Here is a 22,528-nt window from a genome sequence, read left to right as displayed (position 1 = left end):
CCAACCCTCAGGCTATTTTATCCTCAAAAGTGCAAGATCAAAGAGAATGGAAGGCACACTTACTATCCAATGGCAATTGTATATAAGACTGAAGCTGGCCATACACATTAAAGGGTTTATCCAGCCTAATAAAAAACATGGTCTATCCTTCATTGGCACTCCGACTGCTGACACACCACTTAATAAAAGGGTTGCAGTAATCTTCTTCCCTATCCAAGTTAATGACTAGATCCACCACTGAATCTGATTGTCAATAGGCTGAATAGTAAACTAGTATAACACGAGCTACAAAATGTCACATATACATACATATATATATATATATATATATATATATATATATATATATATATATTATATAGCTGCCGATACATACAAGGTTTACGATGCAGTAAGATAAGCATGGAGGCAAGGCCAACGAGATGGTGCACTGCTCCGCTAGATAACGCTATGTACACAGTGCTGACTGCAACAGCCGCAGTCTTAAAAGGGACTGTCTGCTCTTTATAATCCCCAATAATATGCTTAAAAGAGAAACTATCAGCAGATTAGACAAATCTAACCCGCTTATATGTCCCTATTGCACAGGAAATGCCAAGGAGGATGGTATGTCTTTTATAGTATGTCTCATACCTTCCTCCTCGGGGGCGTTCCGATGCAGTCGGTCCGGTGAGAATGTGAGGAGCATTGCCCCGTCCACATAGCGCCGACCCGGCCCGTCCGCTCCATTATTATTAGAATGGGGGCGGATGGGCGCTATGGGGGCAGGTAGTGCTCCTAACAGTCTCACCGGACCATGGAACACACAACTGGCTGCACTGGAATGGCGCTGAGGGGGAAGGTAACAGATATATATTCATCCTCTGCATCTCCTGTGCAATAGAGACTTTCATCTAACCTGCTGATAGTTCCCCTTTAACAGAGGGCACAGTGCTGTTACTGGCAATGGAAGCTAGCGGCAAGTGCTCAATTTCCCTACAGTGCCTCCAGAGGGAGAATAAAGCATTACATGGTGCTAATATATATAATATATGCAGGACCCCCCCCCCTTCCTCTCAAGTGAGGAATGTCCTTTGTACCTGGTCTCTGGTCCGCCTTCACATCTTATCTGAAAAGTCCCCAAAAATAGAATATATGAAAGAGTGACCAAGTATTCATGTGTATATAGCGGGATAAGCAGCTGTCAGACTCCTCTGGTGACAGCTTATCGTTCTGAAAAGAATCGGGCATCTGAAATCCAACATGCCTGAACCTTTTCCCTCAATATTTGCCATCGGGGGGAGAGCCAGGAGGCCCCCTATACACTTTAGCTGATGGGCGTCGTATGACACTTTTCACCTAACAAGCCCCTTAACATGAAGCTTCAGTCTAAGGCCCCCTGCACCCATCTGTAGAAACTAGCCTGCACTTGCAGACAGAACAGCACCCATCTTGTTCTATGGGCTAAAAGACGTGACCATGGATTCCACAGTCCGTGCATTTGCCCGATACCCGGACACATCATTATACGGTCTGGATCTGTGCTCCGGGTTCCTAGACCTCTATTGGCTTCATGGATGGGATGGGAAAACCAATAGAAATGTGTTCAGAAGGGCTTAGGATGTTATATGGCAAGTATAAGGCAACTGCTTACATGGCAATCCTGTAACGTAACAATGTTATTGGGACACTGGGGAAAAACACGAGATGTCTGCACGGGGGAAGGAGAAGCCACAGCCACTCATAGACTACAAATTATATACACAACATAACCGGGGGGCCAAGAGGAGCCGGCTATTCCCCTGTCCCATATCTGGGTCACACAACTACTAGGAGTGATTCCAGGTCATGGCTTGCTGTGTATCTCCTACTGGGTGTGGTGAGGGTCGTGCCCTGTAAGTATGGTGTATGTGTGCTAGAAAACACTATAGGGCATACGCACGATACTTGCTGGGTGTTGGTATACATCATATATGCAGACTGGAGGCTGCACAGAAGTAGATCTGTAGCCATGTTGGCATACTGCCCGCCGGCTTCATCCCTGGCGGTGCAGCTCAGGATCTCCGGACCCCTGTGTAAGCAGCTTTCCTAAAGTGGCGTGTAGAATTCCTTTATGTAACAAACATCCTCGGAGGGTCCAATGCTTTCCTTTACCGGCATCCCGTTCTCGGGGCCCAGGGCCAGTGCCAGAATGTCTCAGATTACACCTATGATTGTCAGTAACAAGGCTCACAGAGGGTCATGTGATCGCCACATGGACCATCCATATTATAATAAAAAAAGACCCTCATAACTCCCCCAATGCCGTCCGTATAGGGGGATGACGTCGTCCTCCATGAGGGTCACATATGTTTATTATCCATCCCCTGTGATCGCTCTTCGCATTACTCGACTTTCACATCTTTTTCCACTTTGTCCTTCACGTTGTTCTTTTCTACATCGATCCGGGAGTCGGGATTGTATCTGTACGTGTACCCGTAAGGACGGAGATGGTGCACCAGGTACTCCAACTGGTACATAGTGGTGGAGTCCACATAGTGAAAGGAAACGGCCAGGTCAGAGCAGCAGCCGGGACCCTGAAATACAAGAACACCTGGAGATCACTGCTGGGCCTAATGTTACACATCACAATGCTGGACTTTACTATAGTGGAGGAAGGAATCCAGGGCAGGGTTATTTTTAGATCCATTCACAAGACAGGAAGAAAACACCATCTCTGCACTTTGGTGTCACAACAACAGCCATTGTTCTAATGAAATCAGTAGAACTAAATGAATTTGGAAACCTGTTCAATGACCAGTACTGCTGTGGTTTCCAGAATTCATTACGTGTGAACACAAATTATACACACACTTACCTGTCTCTCTGTGTAAGTGATGAAGGTACAGATAGTACTGTCTTCCAGTCAATTATGCAGGCACAGACAGTATTGCTTCCCTGTTCATCTCTGTATATCATGTGGATACAGAGAGCAGTGTTTCCCTGTCTCTCTCTGTAATGATGTAGGCACAGATAGTTCTGCCATCCTGTCTCTCTGTAATGATGCAGGCACAGATAGTACTGCCTTCCTGTCTGTCTGTAATGTAGGCACAGATAGTACTGCTACCCTGTCTCTCTCTCTCTGTAATGATGCAGGCAGATAGTACTGTCTCCCTGTCTGTCTGTAATGTAGGCACAGATAGTACTGCTACCCTGTCTCTCTCTTTGTAATGATGTAGGCACAGATAGTACTTCCTCCCTGTAATGATGTAGGCACAGATAGTACTGCCTCCCTGCCTCTCTCTGTAATGATGTAGGTACAGATAGTACTGCCTCCCTGCCTCTCTCTGTAATGATGTAGGTACAGATAGTACTGCCTCCCTATCTTTCTCTCTATAGTTGTGTAGGTTCAGATAGTACTTGCTTCCTGTCCTTTGTAAATTATGTATGTACAGATGGTAGTGACCCTGTCTCTCCCAATAAATGACATATGAAATGGTTATTTACCCCCTAATCTCAGCCAGTCTATTAAACTCTGTGCCCTATACAGCTTAGCTAGAATGGTCTATGTCACATTTAGCCAGCATTACGGAGGGCTTATCAGTCGCAGATCCCTATATGCCAGGACTATAGAACAAGGAGTGCCAAGGCTTCTGTATACTTCCTACATGGTGACTAATGAATGCGGGAACCTGAGAGTATATCACAACCGGAAAGACCGGTTCATCATAAAAAGGATAAAAGAAATTTTATTAGTGTCTCAAGGTGACTCCCTATACACAGTATATATATATATATATGTCAGTTCTGAGCGTCTGTGTAAGGATCGGAGCAGCGGCTTATTGATGGGTGTGAAAGCTCGCCCGTCTGGTCTGATTTAATGGATTTACTGTACTGTAAAGCAAATTGCTGAGAAACTTCCTGCTTGCTATGATAGAAAAAGGGCAGATCATGGCAGGTTGCTGTGTATGGGGTCCCGCAGAGAAGTCAGAGCCCATGTGACCTCTGTCCACATCACAGGGCAATGGGGGGGGGGGGGGGGGGGGAGGTCCTAAGGGCCCTATTCCACCGGACGATTATCGTTCAGATTATCGTTAAATCGTTCGAATCTAAATGATAATCGTTCGGTTGAAATGCAGTTAACAATTAACGACCGAACGAGAAATCGTTGATCGCTTTATAAGACCTGGACCTATTTTTATCGTTGCTCGTTCGCAAAATGTTCGCATTGAATAACACATCGTTCGGTTGTTCGCAATAGATACGAACGCAATAGCGAATAAATAGCGAAGAAAAACGATCGCAATTACGATCATAAGTAACGATTATCGTTCCATGGAAATGAGTGAACGTTTTCAGGTCTTTCGCAATAGTGGTCGTTTGAGATCGTTAATTGTTAACGATTATGCAAACGATAATCGTTCGGTGGAATAGGGCCCTAACTGGTGTACTGGGGAAAGCTTATAACATTTTTACTGGTTACTGGTCTACATACATCAGCCTTGTCACTAAGGGTTAATATGACCATAAAGAACCCAGATTAAGTGCTCAACCCTAACCACAGAATCCTGGAGAACCTACTGTATAGTCACATATATACCCGAGTGTATATTGATAATCATACAGGAAAGAAGTATATTATTGATGATATGGGGGGTGGTGGTGGCAGTATATAGGTGATGATATGGGGGGTGGTGGTGGCAGTATATAGGTGACTATATGGGGGGTGGTGGTGGCAGTATATAGGTGACAATATTGGGGTGGCAGTATATAGGTGACAATATTGGGGTGGTGGTGGTGGCAGTATATAGATGACGATGGGTGTGGGTGAAGGACAGTATATAAGTGATGATATGGGGGTGGAGGACAGTATATAGGTGATTATATTGGGGTGGTGGTGGCAGTATATAGATGATATGGGGGGATGGAGGACAGTGTATAGGTGATGATATGGGAGATCCTACACTTTAACCAAGAAACTTTCCTGCCTTACGTTACAGTCTACCATGTGGAGTCTACTTCACCATTCAACATGTCTTTCACATCACAGTTTGGCGGGGACCGTTTAGACTTCCTAGATGTCCACTTACAGATCGAAAAGGGTGAAGTAGTTACTAGTGGTTACAGAAAAGCTACTGCTACGAACATGCTGCTTAATTACAGGAGCTATCATCCCCATCATGAGAAGCAGGCTGTCCCTTATGGACAGTTTATACGATTGAGACGTATTAACAGTACGTTTCAATCGTTTGAAGAGCAGGCGAATGAATTAAGTAAGAGACTGTTGGATAGGGGATACCCGAAAGAAATAATAGATAAGGCGAGAGAGAGAGAGAGCAAGTAAAATGGAGCGATCACAACTACTGGTTAAAAAGAACAATAGGAAGAAGAAACAGGAGAGATTTGTGTTCACATTCAGGCATGGCCCAATGGATCACATGATTCGTTCTGTGATCCTCAAACATTGGAACATGCTTGAAGGTGAGGAAGCCTTTAGGGATATTAGCAAGCAGAGACCATTGCTGGCATTCAAGAGATGTAAAAATATACGTGATATGCTAGTCAGGGGACGCTATGGCCCACAACAGGAGAAGAGAAATACTTGGTTAGATAAAAGTAAAATATCTGGTAATTATAAGTGTGGCCATTGTAGCCATTGCAAGTATCTAAAAGAAACAAAGTCTGTGCGGCTAGGTAGTCTAACGTGGGAAATACGCGATTTCATTACATGCCGTACAGACTATGTAGTATACGCTCTGATGTGTAGTTGCGGTTTTTACTATATAAGAAAAACGATTGTATGTAAGGTTTGCTGAACACTTGCGTTCGATACGGACAGGAAAAGGATGTCCTAAAGTAATATCACATATGCGTACTGTACATAATGGAGATATATCTAATTTATTTTTTTATGGGATTGTTACAGGTGAGGAGGGAGGGGGTAGAAATACCAAGTTACTCAGAAGGGAAACAGAATTAATTATGAAAACAGATGCCCTTGGACCATTAGGACTGAATGATAGATCTGACTTACATGGATACTATTAAGCAAGTGCCTTTATGTATCATGTTCTTATACGCTTACATAAATATATGTTTTTAATTGGTTTTTGAATAGTTAAGTCTTGAAAAGGAGTATGGGAACGTGGTGACGTAGGGCCGAGAGGAAGCGTGGAGTAACGCACGCGAAAGAGGCTGTCGCCCGTCCACATGTCTGTGTCTGTACCTGCAGTTATGTAAAATAAAACTTTATCTGCTTTTAGGAAGACAAGAAGGGTGAGTGCCTCATCTTTATCGACTTATTGAAGTACTATCATCTGTAAAGACCTTTATCCCTCAAAGCCCTGATCTCAAAGAGGCTTAGGCAGTGTAAGAGTCCTGGTCTTACCTCTATGGCCGGATAGTAGTTGTAATTCCAGTACCAGAAAGTCTTTGGCAGATATCCCTGGATGAGATGATGCTCGGGGACGAACGGATGGAAGGTCTCCTTCCCGCTGGTGTCTCTGGAGTCTCCAGCCTTGACATTGATGTTCTCCATACACTTCCCGAGCGCCAGGTCCTCCACCGACGAGCTGTGCGTGCACTTCTCCTCCTTAAAGGCGTTCACGAACCTCACTAAGGCTTCCTTGCTGAGAACGTAGCCGGCCCCTCCGCTCATGTAGCCCTGCTTGACGTAAGGCTTGAACCTCCTTCCAAAATAAATAGGCTCCTCCGGGCTATACTTAGAGAGAAGCCACCGGAGGTTGTCCACCACAACATAGGTGTCATCATCCGCCTTCATGAACCAGTCGGCGTCCCCCAGGTGGTGGTCGTGCACGTACTGGAAGGCTTTGATGGTTTTCCAGTATAACTGGTCCCTGCCCTCCTTAGTATCCAGCCCCACGGTGGGGAAGTCTTTATTCTCCTCCGAGCTCATATACAAGACCTTATTGCACCTCTGAGCCCATGTGGCCTTCACGTGTTTCGTCTTCTTGTCCAGGTTTTGTGGGCCGGTCATTACCCAGCACAGGATTCTCACCTTTTTGTAGAGGTCTTCAGAAACATGGACGTCCTCATCTGAAGGAGACAAAGAGAAGAGTTTATAGAAGAGACAGCAGACAAGTGACTGTCCAAGCTCCTGCCAAGGACACGCTGGGAACTGGAGTTTTGTAGGAGGTGGACCAAAGATTTAGAGGGGGCGTCTAATTTGGAAACCAATAGAGAGATGAGTGAAACCTCAGCCGCTGGTAATCAAATGCCGAATCCAAGCATGCTCAAGTTTTGATCATCTCTAGAAACCAACTTTGATACCTCCCCCAAGAGGGGTCATATCAAGTTACAAAAAAACATCCCTTCTTACAGAGGATCTGTCCTTTGATTTGAATGGATATGGTGCAATATTTCAGTACTCCTGTGGTGGCGCTGCAGGGAAGCTGTGCTCACCAATTACTGCTGATCCCTGGCGATTAGAGATGAGCGAACCGGGTTCGGGTTCGAATCCATCCGAACCCGAACGTTCGGTATTTGATTAGCGGTGGCTGCTGAACTTGGATAAAGCTCTAAGGTTGTCTGGAAAACATGGACACAGCCAATGACTATATCCATGATTTCCACATAGCCTTAGGGCTTTATCCAACTTCAGCAGCCACCGCTAATCAAATACCGAAAGTTCGGGTTCGGATCAACTCGAGCATGCTCCAGGTTCGCTCATCTCTACTGGCGAGATGTCTGACATAAAGAAGCACTTTAAGAAGGAGATGTCCCACATCAATCTCTATTTAAAAAGGGGGTTATGCGAGATGACAGGTTAAAAAAAAACAAACAGAAACAGCGCCACCCCTGTCCTCGGGTTGTGTGCAGTATTACAATTCAGCTCCATTCACTTCAATCAAACAGAATTGTGAAGCCCAAACTGAGGACAATAGTGGTGCTGTTTCTGGAAGAAAGCAGACAGGATTTTCTAATCCTGGGTAACCCCTTCAACCCATTAACTGTGATGACAGTGACAATTTAAACTCTTGAATATGTCAGGTCATGCTGGGAGTTGCAGTTCTGTAACATCTGGAGAGCCACAGATCGGACCCCACGCCCTAGAAGAGCTTCAACATACACTGCAGTCACCATGAGTCTGGATTTTCCAGTTGGGCACTTGGTACTTTGACGTCCCCTCCCTCCCCCGGGTCTTACGTCGCCATTCATGGAGTGTAAACACTTAATGTAACCGCACATCATTCCTCACCATAATCGAGGGAGTGTAACGCACACAACACCGGGGTCAGCGGGGTGAGGAACGCCTTTTATGTTTCTGTTTGCCGTCAGTGAATGGGAAAAATGGCAGAAAACTAAACAGGCGTGATAATGGAAAATAACAGAACTTATGTTACATGTAACTACACCTCTCTCCAGTATCATCATCATCATCATCATCATCATCATCCGAGCCCTCAGCTCTCCTTCATGGCCCCAACCAACCAACCTACTGCCCTCCTGACAGTTCTGACATGCTGCAGAACATTTTAGTACATCGCAGACTATTGCTGCGTTTACATGGAACGATTATTGTGCGAATTCGAACGATAATTGTACGTGTAAACGCAGCGAATGATCAAACGACGAGCGAGAAATCATTCATTTTGATCTTTCAACAACTTCTCAAATCGTCGTTGATCGCTCGGAAAAAAATTCACAGATCGTTCCGTGTGAACAGTCGTTCGCCGATTTAACCAATGTGAGATAGGCTTAAGCGATCGCAAAACGAATTTTCCGTACAATATATCATACCGTCTAAACGCTGATCGTTATGAAAAAAAAAAACGTTACTCCGACATCGTTAATCGTACGATTGTTCAAACTGCGGAGCACAGGAGAGAAGACCAGGAGCGGGGAGAGGTAAGGTATCATGTTTTTGGGCAAGGGCTGCATGGACATCACTAACAATATCTATACTGGCCGATTAGCCAATCGACACTCGGTTACTAAAATGATCGGGCCATAGGACCCTTATGCTGCGTTTACACTGAACAATTATCGTTCGAATATTCTCACTAATGATAGCATTTGAGCGATAATTGGCACGTGTAAACACAGCGAACAAGTGACGAGCGAGAAATCGTTCATCGTGATCTTTCAAAAGTTTTCAAATTGTCGCTCGTTCGCTAAAAATTCGCTTTCAAAGATCACGTGTGAGATGGGCTTAAGTGATCTTAAAACGATTGCAATAACGAATTTTCCAAACGATATATCATTCCGTCTTTATAAAAAACACATCGTTACTTCAAAATTGTTAATTGTTCGATTGGGTGAATTTTCGCTTCGTGTAAACGGACCATTACTGTTGCATTTTTTTTGCCAATAGAAGTCAACAGGAATTTAAAACCCCGTACAGAATCCACATTGCATTGTGTTGGCTCCTGATCCAGATAACAGTATAAACACCTTTTAAGTTGGCTCTGACCCAAATCAGCTGTTTCTTCCAGACCTAAAATTTAGAGGTGGATTTTCTTGCCAAAAATGCTTAAAGTCTTACCAATTTAAAAACTCTATAGGGGCAACCTAAGGCTACGTTCACACTAGGTATTTATAGGCTCACAGGTATGCTTTGGTACGAGCCAAAGTAGCCTCAAGCTGTCTCACATTCTTTTTTTATGTTACAGATTTTTTCTTTGTGCATTTATGCTCAAAAATATGTGGAGGCGTAACACGCGCTATTTTATATATTAAATGGTTGTATTACTAGCAGAGTATCCGGCACACGTGAACTGTCAAGAATTAAACAAAAGAACATATAATACCAAAAATACAGATTTTACTACTCAAAATATACCCCGTAATACACTATCCAGCAGATGTCAGCAGGAAACATATAAAGAACATATAAAGGAAACGCAAATACAACCCTCCCAGATCTAATGTGAGGACGGAACACAGAGACATCAGTATATAATCACTGTATCTGGGTGTATAATGGTGTCTACACCATAAGAGAGAAAGATGGAGGTCAGGTCCATCAACCTCACGGGGGCACTGTTGGAGGGGGTTGGCGCTTCTCCGGGGGCACTGCTGGGGGTCAGTATGCCTCTCCGGGGGCACTGCTGGGGGTCAGCACGTCTCCGGGGGCACTGCTGGGGGTCAGTACGTCTCCGGGGGCACTGCTGGGGGTCAGTATACCTCCGGGAGCACTGCTGGGGGTCAGTATACCTCCGGGGGCACTGCTGGGGGTCAGTATACCTCCGGGGGCACTGCTGGGGGTGAGTACATCTCCGGGGGTCAGTACGTCTCCGGGGGCACTGCTGGGGGTCAGTACGCCTCCGGGGGCACTGCTGGGGGTCAGTATGTCTCCGGGGGCACTGCTGGCGGTCAGTATACCTCCGAGGGCACTGCTGGCGGTCAGTATACCTCCGGGGGCACTGCTGGCGGTCACCACCTCTAGGGGGGGGGCACTGCTGGGGGTCAGTATGTCTCCGGGGGCACTGCTGGCGGTCAGTATATCTCCGGGGGCACTGCTGGCGGTCAGTATACCTCTGGGGGCACTGCTGGCGGTCAGTATACCTCCGGGGGCACTGCTGGGGGTCAGTATACCTCCGGGGGCACTGCTGGGGGTCAGTATACCTCCGGGGGCACTGCTGGGGGTCAGTATACCTCCGGGGGCACTGCTGGGGGTCAGTATACCTCCGAGGGCACTGCTGGGGGTCAGTATACCTCCGGGGGCACTGCTGGCGGTCACCACCTCTAGGGGGGGGGGCACTGCTGGGGGTCAGTATGTCTCCGGGGGCACTGCTGGCGGTCAGTATACCTCCGGGGGCACTGCTGGGGGTCAGTATACCTCCGGGGGCACTGCTGGGGGTCAGTATACCTCCGGGGGCACTGCTGGGGGTCAGTATACCTCCGGGGGCACTGCTGGGGGTCAGTATACCTCCGGGGGCACTGCTGGGGGTCAGTATACCTCCGGGGGCACTGCTGGGGGTCAGTATACCTCCGGGGGCACTGCTGGGGGTCAGTATACCTCCGGGGGCACTGCTGGGGGTCAGTATACCTCCGGGGGCACTGCTGGGGGTCAGTATACCTCCGGGGGCACTGCTGGGGGTCAGTATACCTCCGGGGGCACTGCTGGGGGTCAGTATACCTCCGGGGGCACTGCTGGGGGTCAGTATACCTCCGGGGGCACTGCTGGGGGTCAGTATACCTCCGGGGGCACTGCTGGGGGTCAGTATACCTCCGGGGGCACTGCGGGGGGTCAGTATGTCTCCGGGGGCACTGCTGGGGGTCAGTATGTCTCCGGGGGCACTGCGGGGGGTCAGTATGTCTCCGGGGGCACTGCGGGGGGTCAGTATGTCTCCGGGGGCACTGCTGGGGGTCAGTATACCTCCGGGGGCACTGCTGGGGGTCAGTATACCTCCGGGGGCACTGCGGGGGGTCAGTATGTCTCGGGGGGCACTGCTGGGGGTCAGTATGTCTCCGGGGGCACTGCTGGGGGTCAGTATGTCTCCGGGGGCACTGCTGGGGGTCAGTATGTCTCCGGGGGCACTGCTGGGGGTCAGTATGTCTCCGGGGGCACTGCTGGGGGTCAGTATGTCTCCGGGGGCACTGCTGGGGGTCAGTATGTCTCCGGGGGCACTGCTGGGGGTCAGCCCTTACCGTGGTGCTGCTGGGCATCAGCATTGAAGTCCATGATGTGCCCGGGCAGCTGCTGGTGCTCGTGCTGCTCCATGTGGCGCCCGTGCGGGTCGTTGTGCAGCATGTCGGCCGGGTGCTCGTGCTTCTCCTGCAGGGCGATGCTGACGATCACATAGCAGAAGATGAAGCCGATGGCCAGGCCGAACAGGAAGGTGGCCAGGCTCAGCACCGACTTGTTGGTGGCCATGTCCTGTGTGAGCCGGCGGCGGCCCCGTCACATCGCGCTCCGGCTGCTGACTGCCCTCACCCCGGGACCGCTGACTGTCTCCGCCACCGCCAGGCCCCGCCCACCCGGGCCATCAGATGACGCCGTCCCCCAGGGAGGAAGAGGTTAACACGATCTCAGGTATCAGCTGGCCTCCTCCTTGCGTCTGACGTCATCACGCCCACCCATCCCTCCGGGTGGTCATGTGACACCGGCTTGTCAATCATCTGCCATATCGTGACGAACTACAGCTCCCAGCGAGCCCAGGCGGACGGCGGTGCCCAATCCTGACGTGTAATGTTCTGGGACTGAGAAATCTGAGGGGATTTCGGACTAAAACTCGAAAAACATCCGATAGTCCGGCATCACCGATTATCGGACAACTTCCATTACAACTCCCATCATCCCCTGATAGCACAGTACTGACCTGTCTGTATTCTGTATAGCACTGGTCCCCCAAACTACAACTCCCATCATCCCCTGATAGCACAGTACTGACCTGTCTGTATTCTGTATAGCAGTGCTCCCCCAAACTACAACTCCCATCATCCCCTGATAGCACAGTACTGACCTGTCTGTATTCTGTATAGCAGTGCTCCCCCAAACTACAACTCCCATCATCCCCTGATAGCACAGTACTGACCTGTCTGTATTCTGTATGGCAGCAGCTGCCCTGAAAGCTTTTTGAACCATTAGCAGTGGTCCCAGACCTGCGGCTCTCCTGCTTTTTCACAACTACAACTCCCATCATGCCCTGACGACCCTCACAATGGACCCGTTGGCATTCTGTATAGCCGTGTTCCCTAATTTATGGTTTTCTGTGACTACACCTCCCATCATGTCCTTAAAGCCTTTGAAAATCACCTGTCTGTGTGCTGTATGGCATTGGGCCCCAGAACTACAACTCCCATCATGCTCAGACAGCTTTCAGGCTACAATACAGGCCCATCTGCTTCCCAATCTATTGCTCTTCCACTGTTGCAAAACTACAACTCCCATCATGCCCTGGCAGCCTGCAAACCTCAGACACATCAGCATTCTGCTTGGCAGTGCTCCCCAGCAAATAGTGTAGGTCAGGGATGGGGAGCCCGCAGCCCTACAGCAGAGATGGGGAGCCCGCAGCCCTACAGCAGAGATGGGGAGCCCGCAGCCCTACAGCAGAGATGGGGAGCCCTCCGCCCTCCAGCGTTAGCTCCAGGCATGATGGGAATTGTAGTTTTGCAACAGCTGTAGGGCTGCGGGCTCCCCATCTCTGCTGTAGGGCTGCGGGCTCCCCATCTCTGCTGTAGGGCTGCGGGCTCCCCATCTCTTCTGCTGTAGGGCTGCTCCCCATCTCTGCTGTAGGGCTGCGGGCTCCCCATCTCTGCTGTAGGGCTGCGGGCTCCCCATCTCTGCTGTAGGGCTGCGGGCTCCCCATCTCTGCTGTGGGCTGCGGGCTCCCCATCTCTGCTGTAGGGCTGCGGGCTCCCCATCTCTGCTGTAGGGCTGCGGGCTCCCCATCTCTGCTGTAGGGCTGCGGGCTCCCCATCTCTGCTGTAGGGCTGCGGGCTCCCCATCTCTGCTGTGGGCTGCGGGCTCCCCATCTCTGCTGTAGGGCTGCGGGCTCCCATCTCTGCTGTAGGGCTGCGGGCTCCCCATCTCTGCTGTAGGGCTGCTCCCCATCTCTGCTGCGGGCTCCCCATCTCTGCTGTAGGGCTGCGGGCTCCCCATCTCTGCTGTGGGCTGCGGGCTCCCTATCTCTGCTGTAGGGCTGCGGGCTCCCTATCTCTGCTGTAGGGCTGCGGGCTCCCCATCTCTGCTGTAGGGCTGCGGGCTCCCCATCTCTGCTGTAGGGCTGCGGGCTCCCTATCTCTGCTGTAGGGCTGCGGGCTCCCCATCTCTGCTGTAGGGCTGCGGGCTCCCCATCTCTGCTGTAGGGCTGCGGGCTCCCCATCTCTGCTGTAGGGCTGCGGGCTCCCCATCTCTGCTGTAGGGCTGCGGGCTCCCCATCTCTGCTGTAGGGCTGCGGGCTCCCCATCTCTGCTGTAGGGCTGCGGGCTCCCCATCTCTGCTGTAGGGCTGCTCCCTATCTCTGCTGTAGGGCTGCGGGCTCCCCATCTCTGCTGTAGGGCTGCGGGCTCCCCATCTCTTCTGCTGTAGGGCTGCGGGCTCCCCATCTCTGCTGTAGGGCTGCTCCCCATCTCTGCTGTAGGGCTGCAGGCTCCCCATCTCTGCTGTAGGGCTGCGGGCTCCCCATCTCTGCTGTAGGGCTGCGGGCTCCCCATCTCTGCTGTAGGGCTGCTCCCCATCTCTGCTGTAGGGCTGCGGGCTCCCCATCTCTGCTGTAGGGCTGCGGGCTCCCCATCTCTGCTGTAGGGCTGCTCCCCATCTCTGCTGTAGGGCTGCGGGCTCCCCATCTCTGCTGTAGGGATGCGGGCTCCCCATCTCTTATTTTTTAAAGGTTTTATTTATACATTTTTTCATAACCAACAATCACTGCATAGTTAGAAAAAAAGCAAAAAAAAAACAAGGAACAAAACAACAAAGAACTATTAACACATGACCAGCCTTCACGGCATCGAGTTCCGCACAGCAAAGTTAGACCATCTCTGCTGTAGGGCTGCTCCCCATCTCTGCTGTAGGGCTGCAGGCTCCCCATCTCTGCTGTAGGGCTGCGGGCTCCCCATCTCTGCTGTAATGCTGCGGGCTCCCTATCTCTGCTGTAATGCTGTGGGCCCCCCATCTCTGCTGTAGGCTCCTTATCTCTGCTGTAGGGCTGCGGGCTCCCTATCTTTGCTGTAGGGCTGCGGGCTCCCTATCTCTGCTGTAGGGCTGCAGGTTCCCCATCTCTGCTGTAGGGCTGCAGGCTCCCCATCTCTGCTGTAGGGCTGCGGGCTCCCCATCTCTGCTGTAATGCTGCGGGCTCCCCATCTCTGCTGTAGGGCTGCGGGCTCCCCATCTCTGCTGTAGGGCTGCGGGCTCCCCATTTCTGCTGTAGGGCTGTGGGCTCCCCATCTCTGCTGTAGGGCTGCGGGCTCCCCATCTCCCCAATGTCCCCCATATAGTAATAATGTTCCCCTGCAATGTCCCCCATATAGTTATATTGTCCCCCTGCAATGTCCCCATATAGTTATATTGTCCCCCTGCAATGTCCCCATATAGTTATATTGTCCCCCTGCAATGTCCCCATATAGTTATATTGTCCCCCTGCAATGTCCCCCATAATAATAATTATACTCACCTAATACTGTCTTTATCTCTCCTGGCCTCTTCTCTTCATCACTGCCCCTGCCGGAGGATCCCTCAGAGATCATTTCCAGGTTACATCCAGGGCACACCTACCCATCACCCCCCCACCCCCCGGAGGGCGGTGCTATGGACCGCAGATCCCGGAGCAGTGTGTGATGTCTGCCCTGCAGCCTGCCTCCTCGGCGCCGCACGGACCACCGCCCCCCCCGCCCGGATGTAACCTGGAAATGATCTCTGAGGTATCCTCCGGCAGGGGCAGTGATGACGTTGCTGCACCTGCTGGGGGATCCTTTCGGCGACTGACCGGAGGGATTCCAAGAGTGCGAGGGGCCCACCCGGGGATGATGACAGCGGTGGCGTGGATACGGGGCAAGGGCAGGGATAGGCAGCGGTGTGGAAGTGCGGCGGGGGTCGGATAAACAGCCTCGGGGGGTCGCAATGAGGCCCGCGGGCCGTAGTTTGGGGGCCCCTGGTATAGAGCTACTGTGCAGCTCCCCGAGGCCACCAGCCATGTCTGCAGCAGTCGCTTTACATTGGGGGAAAAGGAGTTATATTCCGGCGCAAGGCTGGGAGAGGGCAGACAACTAGTCATCTGGGCGGGGAGACACCTGTCACTAGTCACGACTCACTGCTGTCAGCGTGCAGCGCAGGGATGATTGACAGGCAGAGAGCCATGACTAGTGACAGGCGGAATGTCACTAGTGCCGAGATGACTAGTTGTCGCCCTTCTCTCGCTGGACTAAAACTCCTTTTTCCTTGATGTAAAGCGACTGCTGCAGATGTGACTGGTGGCATCGGGGAGCCGCACAGTAGCTCTATACTCTGCACAACTGTCCTGATTGCTTTCCTTTATGGGCCAGTTCACATGGAGTAAAACTGGTGGGATTCATCAAACCTTGTGCAGTGAAGCCGTTACCATATCTAATTGGTCAGTAACCCATAGCAACCAATCATGACTCCTAGTAAAAAGGCCTCTGAAAAATAAAAGCTGGAATCTGATTGGTTGCTATGGGCAACAGCCACTCAGCACAAGGTTTGATGACTCTCCCCCTTGTTTTAAGCTCCTATACATTTTGTTTGCTGATCACAAATGATGTTAAGTCTACGGCAACTTCGCGGTATGTGTTCAGTCTTAGCGGGCACTCTGCGTTATGTGTTCACTCTTCGCGGGCACTCTGCGGTATGTGTTCACTCTTCGCGGGCACTCTGCGGTATGTGTTCAGTCTTCGCGGGCACTCTGCAGTATGTGTTCAGTCTTCGTGGGCACTCTGCGGTTTATGTTCAGTGTTCGTGGGCACTCTGCGTTATGTGTTCACTCTTCGCGGGCACTCTGCGCTATGTGTTCAGTCTTCGCGGGGACTCTGCGGTATGTGTTCAGTCTTCGCGGACACTCTGCGGTATGTGTTCAGTCTTCGCGGACACTCTGCGGTATGTGTTCAGTCTTCGCGGGCAATCTGCGCTATGTGTTCAGTCTTCGCGGGCACTCTGCGCTATGTGTTCAGTCTTCGCGGGCACTCTGCGCTATGTGTTCAGTCTTTATGGCACGCTGCGGTATGTGTTCAGTATTCCTGGAGATATCTTCAATAGTTAAGTATTACTTGTACTTGTGTATAGACTGTGTCTGACCACCTTCTGCCCCCTGGTATCGTAGAACTGTCCCAGTAGGGTAGTACAAGCCCCGCCGTGGTTATCTGGATGTAGCTAGGTGTCCGCCGTTTCTCAGTTACCTGCACTGCTCGATAGGATACGTAGGCCTTCGGTACTTGCTGCTTTGTCCTATCGAGGCTAGTTCCTCTTTTGTCAGGCTACTGCCCTGAGCTCTAGACGTGTTCCTTGGTTACTACTTTCCCTTGGGTGTGCTTAGCACTGCATAGTAGATATAGCGGTGGTAGTTAAAAGAACTGTTGGTCTCTAACTGCATCTGTTCACTTCAGTGACCAGACTCAACTGACTTCTGTCCCTGACAGGGGTCCTGGCATAAGCCAGGCCCTGGCTTAACTTCTGCAGGGACTGTTGTCTCTTATATCCTTCCTCTCACCAGTGAAACTCCTCCTACAGGGGCCTCAAAATGTCTGCCTGTGAGTGGTGGGGTGTGAGTGTATGCAAGAAGAAAAGAGATATGTTAAGAAGAGAAGACCATCTCCGATTGTTCAGCAAAAAAACACATGGTATACATAAAACATTAACCCATGACTACCTTCAGCTGTGTATATAAATAAGGACATAGAAAACACTGACACCTAGTGGGGAAACTTAATACACTTCATCCACTACTTTAACCTGAGAGTAAAAAGGCTTTTTTGACAGGTGCACAGGAGAGAGAGAGAAACACCAGTGGTGGAACACCACATATTCCCCTGTATAGATTAGCCTAGTAGCCCTTTCTTGTGAAGATGTCGCCTGACACCTTCTGTTTGATACTTTTGTACATGTGATAATGGAGGCGTCAGATGCGGTGTGGGAACAGGTTGTCAGCGAGGACTATTCATCAGGCTTGTGTCAGTCGCCAAATATTTGCCCAGCATTTACTGAGCACACAGACCTCAGGACCATGGAGGCCGCCGGCTGTTAGGATTCCCTGAGGCTTCCACTGTCTTGTCATTGGCGTGCTGCCGTCTGACAGCAGACGTGTATAGAGGTAGACAATTTCAAGGAACGAGGCCAAACTAAGCCAAAAATCATAAAAAAGTTCCCATATATCACTGCAGTCAGGGGTGTGTAGTACTGCCGCCATTATTTAAAAAATGCTGTGATAGAAAAGTGTCAGATCACACAGGACGCAGGAGCTTGCTGTGTATGTTTCCTGGCAGTCCGGTCACGTGACCCCTGTCCACCTCTGTCCATACTCTTATACAGAGTATATACAAATAGGATGGGAGTAGTGTAGACAGTGGTGCACTGTCATGGTATGTGAGCTGTTATAACAGTACACAATGGTGGTGGTGCAGGCACAGGGGCTGCCCAATCAGTTGTGGCCAATCACACCGCTCTTATCCTACTCTGAAGGCTAAAAGGGCTTGTTCACCCAAATTTATTTTCCTTCTGATCAACTGGTGCCAGAAAGTGCCATAGATTTGTAATCTCAGCTCTTCCAGTACTTATCAGCTGCTGTATGCCCTGCAGGAAGTGGTGTATTCTTTCCTGTCTGACACAGTGCTCTCTGCTGCCACCTCTGTCCATGTCAGGAACTGTCCAGAGCAGGAGAGGTTTTCTATGGGGATTTGCTGCTACTCTGGACAGTTCCTGACATGGACAGAGGAGGCAGCAGAGAGTCAGACTGGAAAGGATACACCACTTCCTGCAGGGCATACAGCAGCTGAGAATTTTTAATAGAAGTAAATTACAAATTTCTGGCACCTGTCGATTTGAAATAAAAAGTTGTTTTGTGAAAGACCCATTATGGCTCTCCTATTGGGGTGACCTGTTTGTGTTGGGCAGAAATAGCAGAATATAAAACAAAATACAAAAAACTATTTGAAAAAATGTAAAAAATAATCTACAAAAAAATATAATATTTATTTGTCAATTAAAAAAAATATATTTATTATTATTATTTTTGATTTTTACAGTTTTTCAGTTCATTTTATGAACCCTAAATGGCTCCATTAGAATATAGCCGAGCCCTCATATGAGAATTATAAAAGTTTGGCTCTTACAATGTGAGGGTGGAAATCAAAGAAGGCCAAAATACAGGGCCGCCTTAAAGGGTTAACCCAGGCGTAGTACAGGAGGCGTAGTGGTAGTGACTTCTTGGCTTTGTCCACTAATACGAGGATTGGAGACAGATGAGCGGAGGAGATAAGTGAGATTATAAGCGTTAATGAGGAATCGGGGAAAATGCACAGAGATCACAGACGCGGTAATCCCAGAGTACACAACATCTACTACAGCACAGAGTATAATCACCTCCTCCTCCCAGATCAGCCGGAAAGACGCATTACAGCAAATTACAGTGATCTTAACCTGATCCCATCCATAAAGGAAGCAAACGGTGACGTAGGTGACTACTCCCGTAGATATGTGAGTGGTCGGGATCGGATTATAATCCGTTTACACAAAGCGATAATTCGCCCAATCGATCATTTTGAAGCAACGATTTGGTTTTTATAACGATCAACGCTTAGATGAATAAATCGTTAGAAAAATCGTTATTGCGATCGTTTTTAAGATCGCTTAAGCCCATCTCACACATAGGGTGAATCTTTGAAAGACTATTTACACAAAGCGATCTGCAATCGACCAATGACTATTTGAGAACATGTTTAAAGATCACAGTGAACGATTTCTCAAACATTGCTTGATCGTCCGCTGTATTTGCACAAGCCGATTATCGCTTATTGATAATCGCTCTGTGTAAACGCACCATAACACAGCAGCGTTACCATTCAGGTGAAGAGACTTGGACAGAGTTCAGTAATATTTGTGCGGTGGTTTGATCACTTTGTATCCCCGGTGGGAGAATTGTTTTGCCCATGATTCCTGGTGGTCTGTGGGTTCTATAAAACTTGGTGGTTCAGGTGTACAGAAGCGTCCTACTAAGGGTCCTATTAGACAAAGCAATTTACGATTTCTCCGATAAACGACCGGAAATCATTCACCATAATACGTGGAACGATACTCGTTAGTTCTGATCAGTAATTACAATCATTCCTATATGAACGGTCGTAATAACGCTGTGCTTATACACTGATAGATTTGCTACTGGTTAACAATGATTTTTTGTTCAGCTCAAAAGATGCGATCAATAACATACAAGCGAATTTTCATTAGTCGTTTGATGGTTGCCACAAACACACGGAAAGATTATCGCTAATCACATATCACTAATCACATATCACAAGTTTATGGAAACTTTCCCACTTGTCCTCCATGTCTGCTCTCCTAAAGGCTGTACACGGCGAGGGGAAAGCAAGTGCCAACCTGTCAGGTCAGTGCTCGCTTCCCCCTCATTCCCCGCTAGCTGTCTGTACTATTACACCCACTGACAGCAAGCCGAAAGCAGCGAGGGGGGCACAGGAAGCAGCAGGAGGGGCCACAGATAGGGGGGGGGGCTTCTCGCACGATCCTTAAATCATCCAGGCTGCCCATTGTAGTCAGCGGCGATCACCTGCACCACTCCTATTGCCACTCCGAGCAGTAGACTGTCGCTGAAATGATCAGGCCAATTTAACATGTTGAAAAACCACGATCAGCTGACATCATGCATGTCGGTTGATCGTGGTCTTGTGTGCTACTACATCATACAATTAACGCCCGGAACAGCTGGTAGTTGGCCAAGTTCGACTGGTAATCGTTTGGTGTAATAGGGCCCTAACTCTCCACACTCTGATCTCTAAGGGTATGTTCACACTGAGGAATCCAGGTGGACCCGCCACGGATTCTGCAGCTCGCCCTGCTCACAGCCGCGTGCATCTCCGCCCGTGCCATAGACTCCATTCTATGGTCGGGTGAATTCCACTGTCCATCCAACAAACAAACAGGTTCATTCTTTGGACGGATGGCGGAATCCGCCCGACCATAGAATGGAGTCTATGGCACGGGCGGAGATGCGCGTAGGGGAGATCGGCGATAATCGGCTGAATTGGGCTGACTTGATTATCGGGCAGTGTATGGGCTCCATAAGCGAGTGCCTATCTAGCAGATCAGCGTTTGCTTACACAAAGTCATCGGGCCGTGTAATAAGAACACTTTAATTCAGTCCGTCTACAAAATGACATCCAGAAAACAAACGAACAATACAAGAAATCACTGCCAACGTGTCCAGAACAATTAAGCAATGCAATATTTCATATTCTGTCATTTTGGCCTACGTGTGCGGCAGTGCGGCCTCTTTTATTGGCTTCCTTTATAGACGGGGCGGGGTGTGAAGCATCTGGCAGACAGCGCTTGCCCTTTGATCGCAGGTATTGGCCCTTGAAGGAGCAGATAAGTGAGGACTTCTATACACGTGGGGCTCTCAGCAGGATCTGGCAGGAGCCGCCATCTATCCGGTTTGCTAATTACGTAGATAAGTTATTGTTCTTGTAGAGTGTGATTGTGTATCTTGGTCGCCATTCAGTTAATACCTTGGTGTGTAATCAGCTTGGAGAGCGATAGTCTGTGTTATAATAGGTAATATCCTGGCTGTACCTGTACCATGGGGGTATGGGAGCTGATCCCAGGACTATCCCCTTCCTGATCATCCCAGTTGGCTTCTGTTCACACCGTCCTGAGCTGCTGTCCCCATTGGGGTAAAGTTCCCCAGAAGTTGCAAGACCGGTCTAAGTTATACAGAAATAAGCTGTTGAAAGTGTAAAAAAATACATAATAAACCATATAGTTATACATCTAAGGGCTGGTATATACACTAAACCTAGGATATATACAGTGCCAAGGAATGTGACCTGTCAAGTGATCGCTTCCCTCTAGTGTTCTGTGTCTGAGGCCAGATGACTGAGCCAACAACAATATCCGCACAATGCCGCCATTCACTGCCCTTATAATACAGCCAGATAGTTCCAAGACAATGGAGAAATTGATAATCCTGTCCTGGGCAGTGAAGGTTACCATGTTCCTCTACCAGATTGCCCCGGGGGTCCAGTACTTCCTTTAATGTGGGGTAATGATGACGTTAATCAATGCACCGAAAGTTCCATAGGTCTCCATTATAATTCCGTCTATCACTATTTCAGCAGGGAGACGAAGATGACACATGGATCCCCTAACTGGAGTCCCCCCCCCCAGGCAGCAACAATGACAGGAGAGCATGATGTGAGGGCAGTGGGGGGTGATCTGTCCGCAATCCGCACTAGGACATGTCCTATTTTTTCGCTGTGCGGGTCCCGACACGGATCATGTGAACGACCACGGACAATTTTACGGTACGTGTGAATGCAGCCTAATGGTGGTTTTACACGGAATGATGTATCGTTCGAATTTGCACGATAACGGTCGAATTGGAACGATAATCGTACGTGTAAACGCAGCGAACGATCAAGCGACGAGCGAAAAATTGTTCATTTTGATCTTTAAACAAGTTCTCAAATCGTCGTTGATCGTTCGCAAAAAATTCGCAGATCGTTCAGTGTAAACAGTCTTTCAACGATTTCCCCTATGTGTGAGATAGGCTTAAACGATCGCAAAGCGAATATTCTGTACGATGTATCGTTCTGTCTAAACGCCGATCGTTATAAAAAAAAAATTGTTCATTCAAAATCGTTAATCGTGCGATTGGGCGAATTATCGCTCCGTGTAAAACCACCATAAGAGACTTGCCTTCATCCTCGCAGCCCCTTGTGCAATAGGGAAATATCAGCAGACTAGATTTGTCTATCCTGCTGATTTTTCCCTTTAAAGGGGTTATCCAGCGCTACAAAAACATGGCCCCTTTTTATCTACTGTTGTCTCCAGTTCAGGTGCGGTTTGCAATTAAGCTCCATTTACTTCAATGGAACTGAGTTTCAAAACCCCGGCCAAACTGGAGACAACAGTAGGGGGAAAGTGGCC

General features: G+C 49.2%; 2 protein-coding genes across 9 annotated transcripts in view; one reads left to right on the top strand and one right to left on the bottom strand.

Moving 5' to 3' along the window:
- Window positions 1-11,983, bottom strand: LOC138783990 (glycoprotein-N-acetylgalactosamine 3-beta-galactosyltransferase 1-like). The gene is made up of 3 exons (XM_069959394.1): window positions 11,572-11,983; window positions 6,347-7,014; window positions 1-2,555 (listed from the first exon to the last, which is right to left on the bottom strand). The coding sequence occupies exons 1-3, from the start codon at window positions 11,795-11,797 to the stop codon at window positions 2,364-2,366; spliced, it is 1,086 nt and encodes a 361-aa protein (XP_069815495.1). The 5' UTR covers window positions 11,798-11,983; the 3' UTR covers window positions 1-2,363.
- Window positions 1-22,528, top strand: part of ASNS (asparagine synthetase (glutamine-hydrolyzing)) — a 108,696-nt gene that overhangs the window by 46,428 nt on the left and 39,740 nt on the right. Inside the window, exon 1 of one of the 8 annotated variants that reach the window (XM_069959389.1) lies at window positions 12,007-12,109. The exons of the other annotated variants lie outside the window; for them this stretch is intronic. The gene's annotated coding sequence lies outside the window, so the exon portion shown is untranslated. Of the gene's footprint in view, window positions 1-12,006; window positions 12,110-22,528 lie in introns of those variants that run through there. 8 annotated transcript variants of the gene reach the window in all.

The sequence above is a fragment of the Dendropsophus ebraccatus genome, chromosome 2 (assembly GCF_027789765.1).
Source record: "Dendropsophus ebraccatus isolate aDenEbr1 chromosome 2, aDenEbr1.pat, whole genome shotgun sequence".
Lineage (NCBI taxonomy): Eukaryota > Metazoa > Chordata > Amphibia > Anura > Hylidae > Dendropsophus > Dendropsophus ebraccatus.
The sequence above is the reverse complement of the archived record's forward strand: the minus strand, read 5'-3'. Positions and strand labels throughout refer to the sequence as shown.

Coding starts and splice junctions, on each gene's coding strand:
- LOC138783990 (XM_069959394.1), bottom strand. CDS start 11,797: ATGGCCACCAACAAGTCGGTGCTGAGCCTGGCCACCTTCCTGTTCGGC. Junction 7,015..11,571: donor TGATGCCCAGCAGCACCACG/GTAAGGGCTGAC, acceptor TGTCTCCTTCAG/ATGAGGACGTCCATGTTTCT. Junction 2,556..6,346: donor ACTACTATCCGGCCATAGAG/GTAAGACCAGGA, acceptor CTTGTATTTCAG/GGTCCCGGCTGCTGCTCTGA.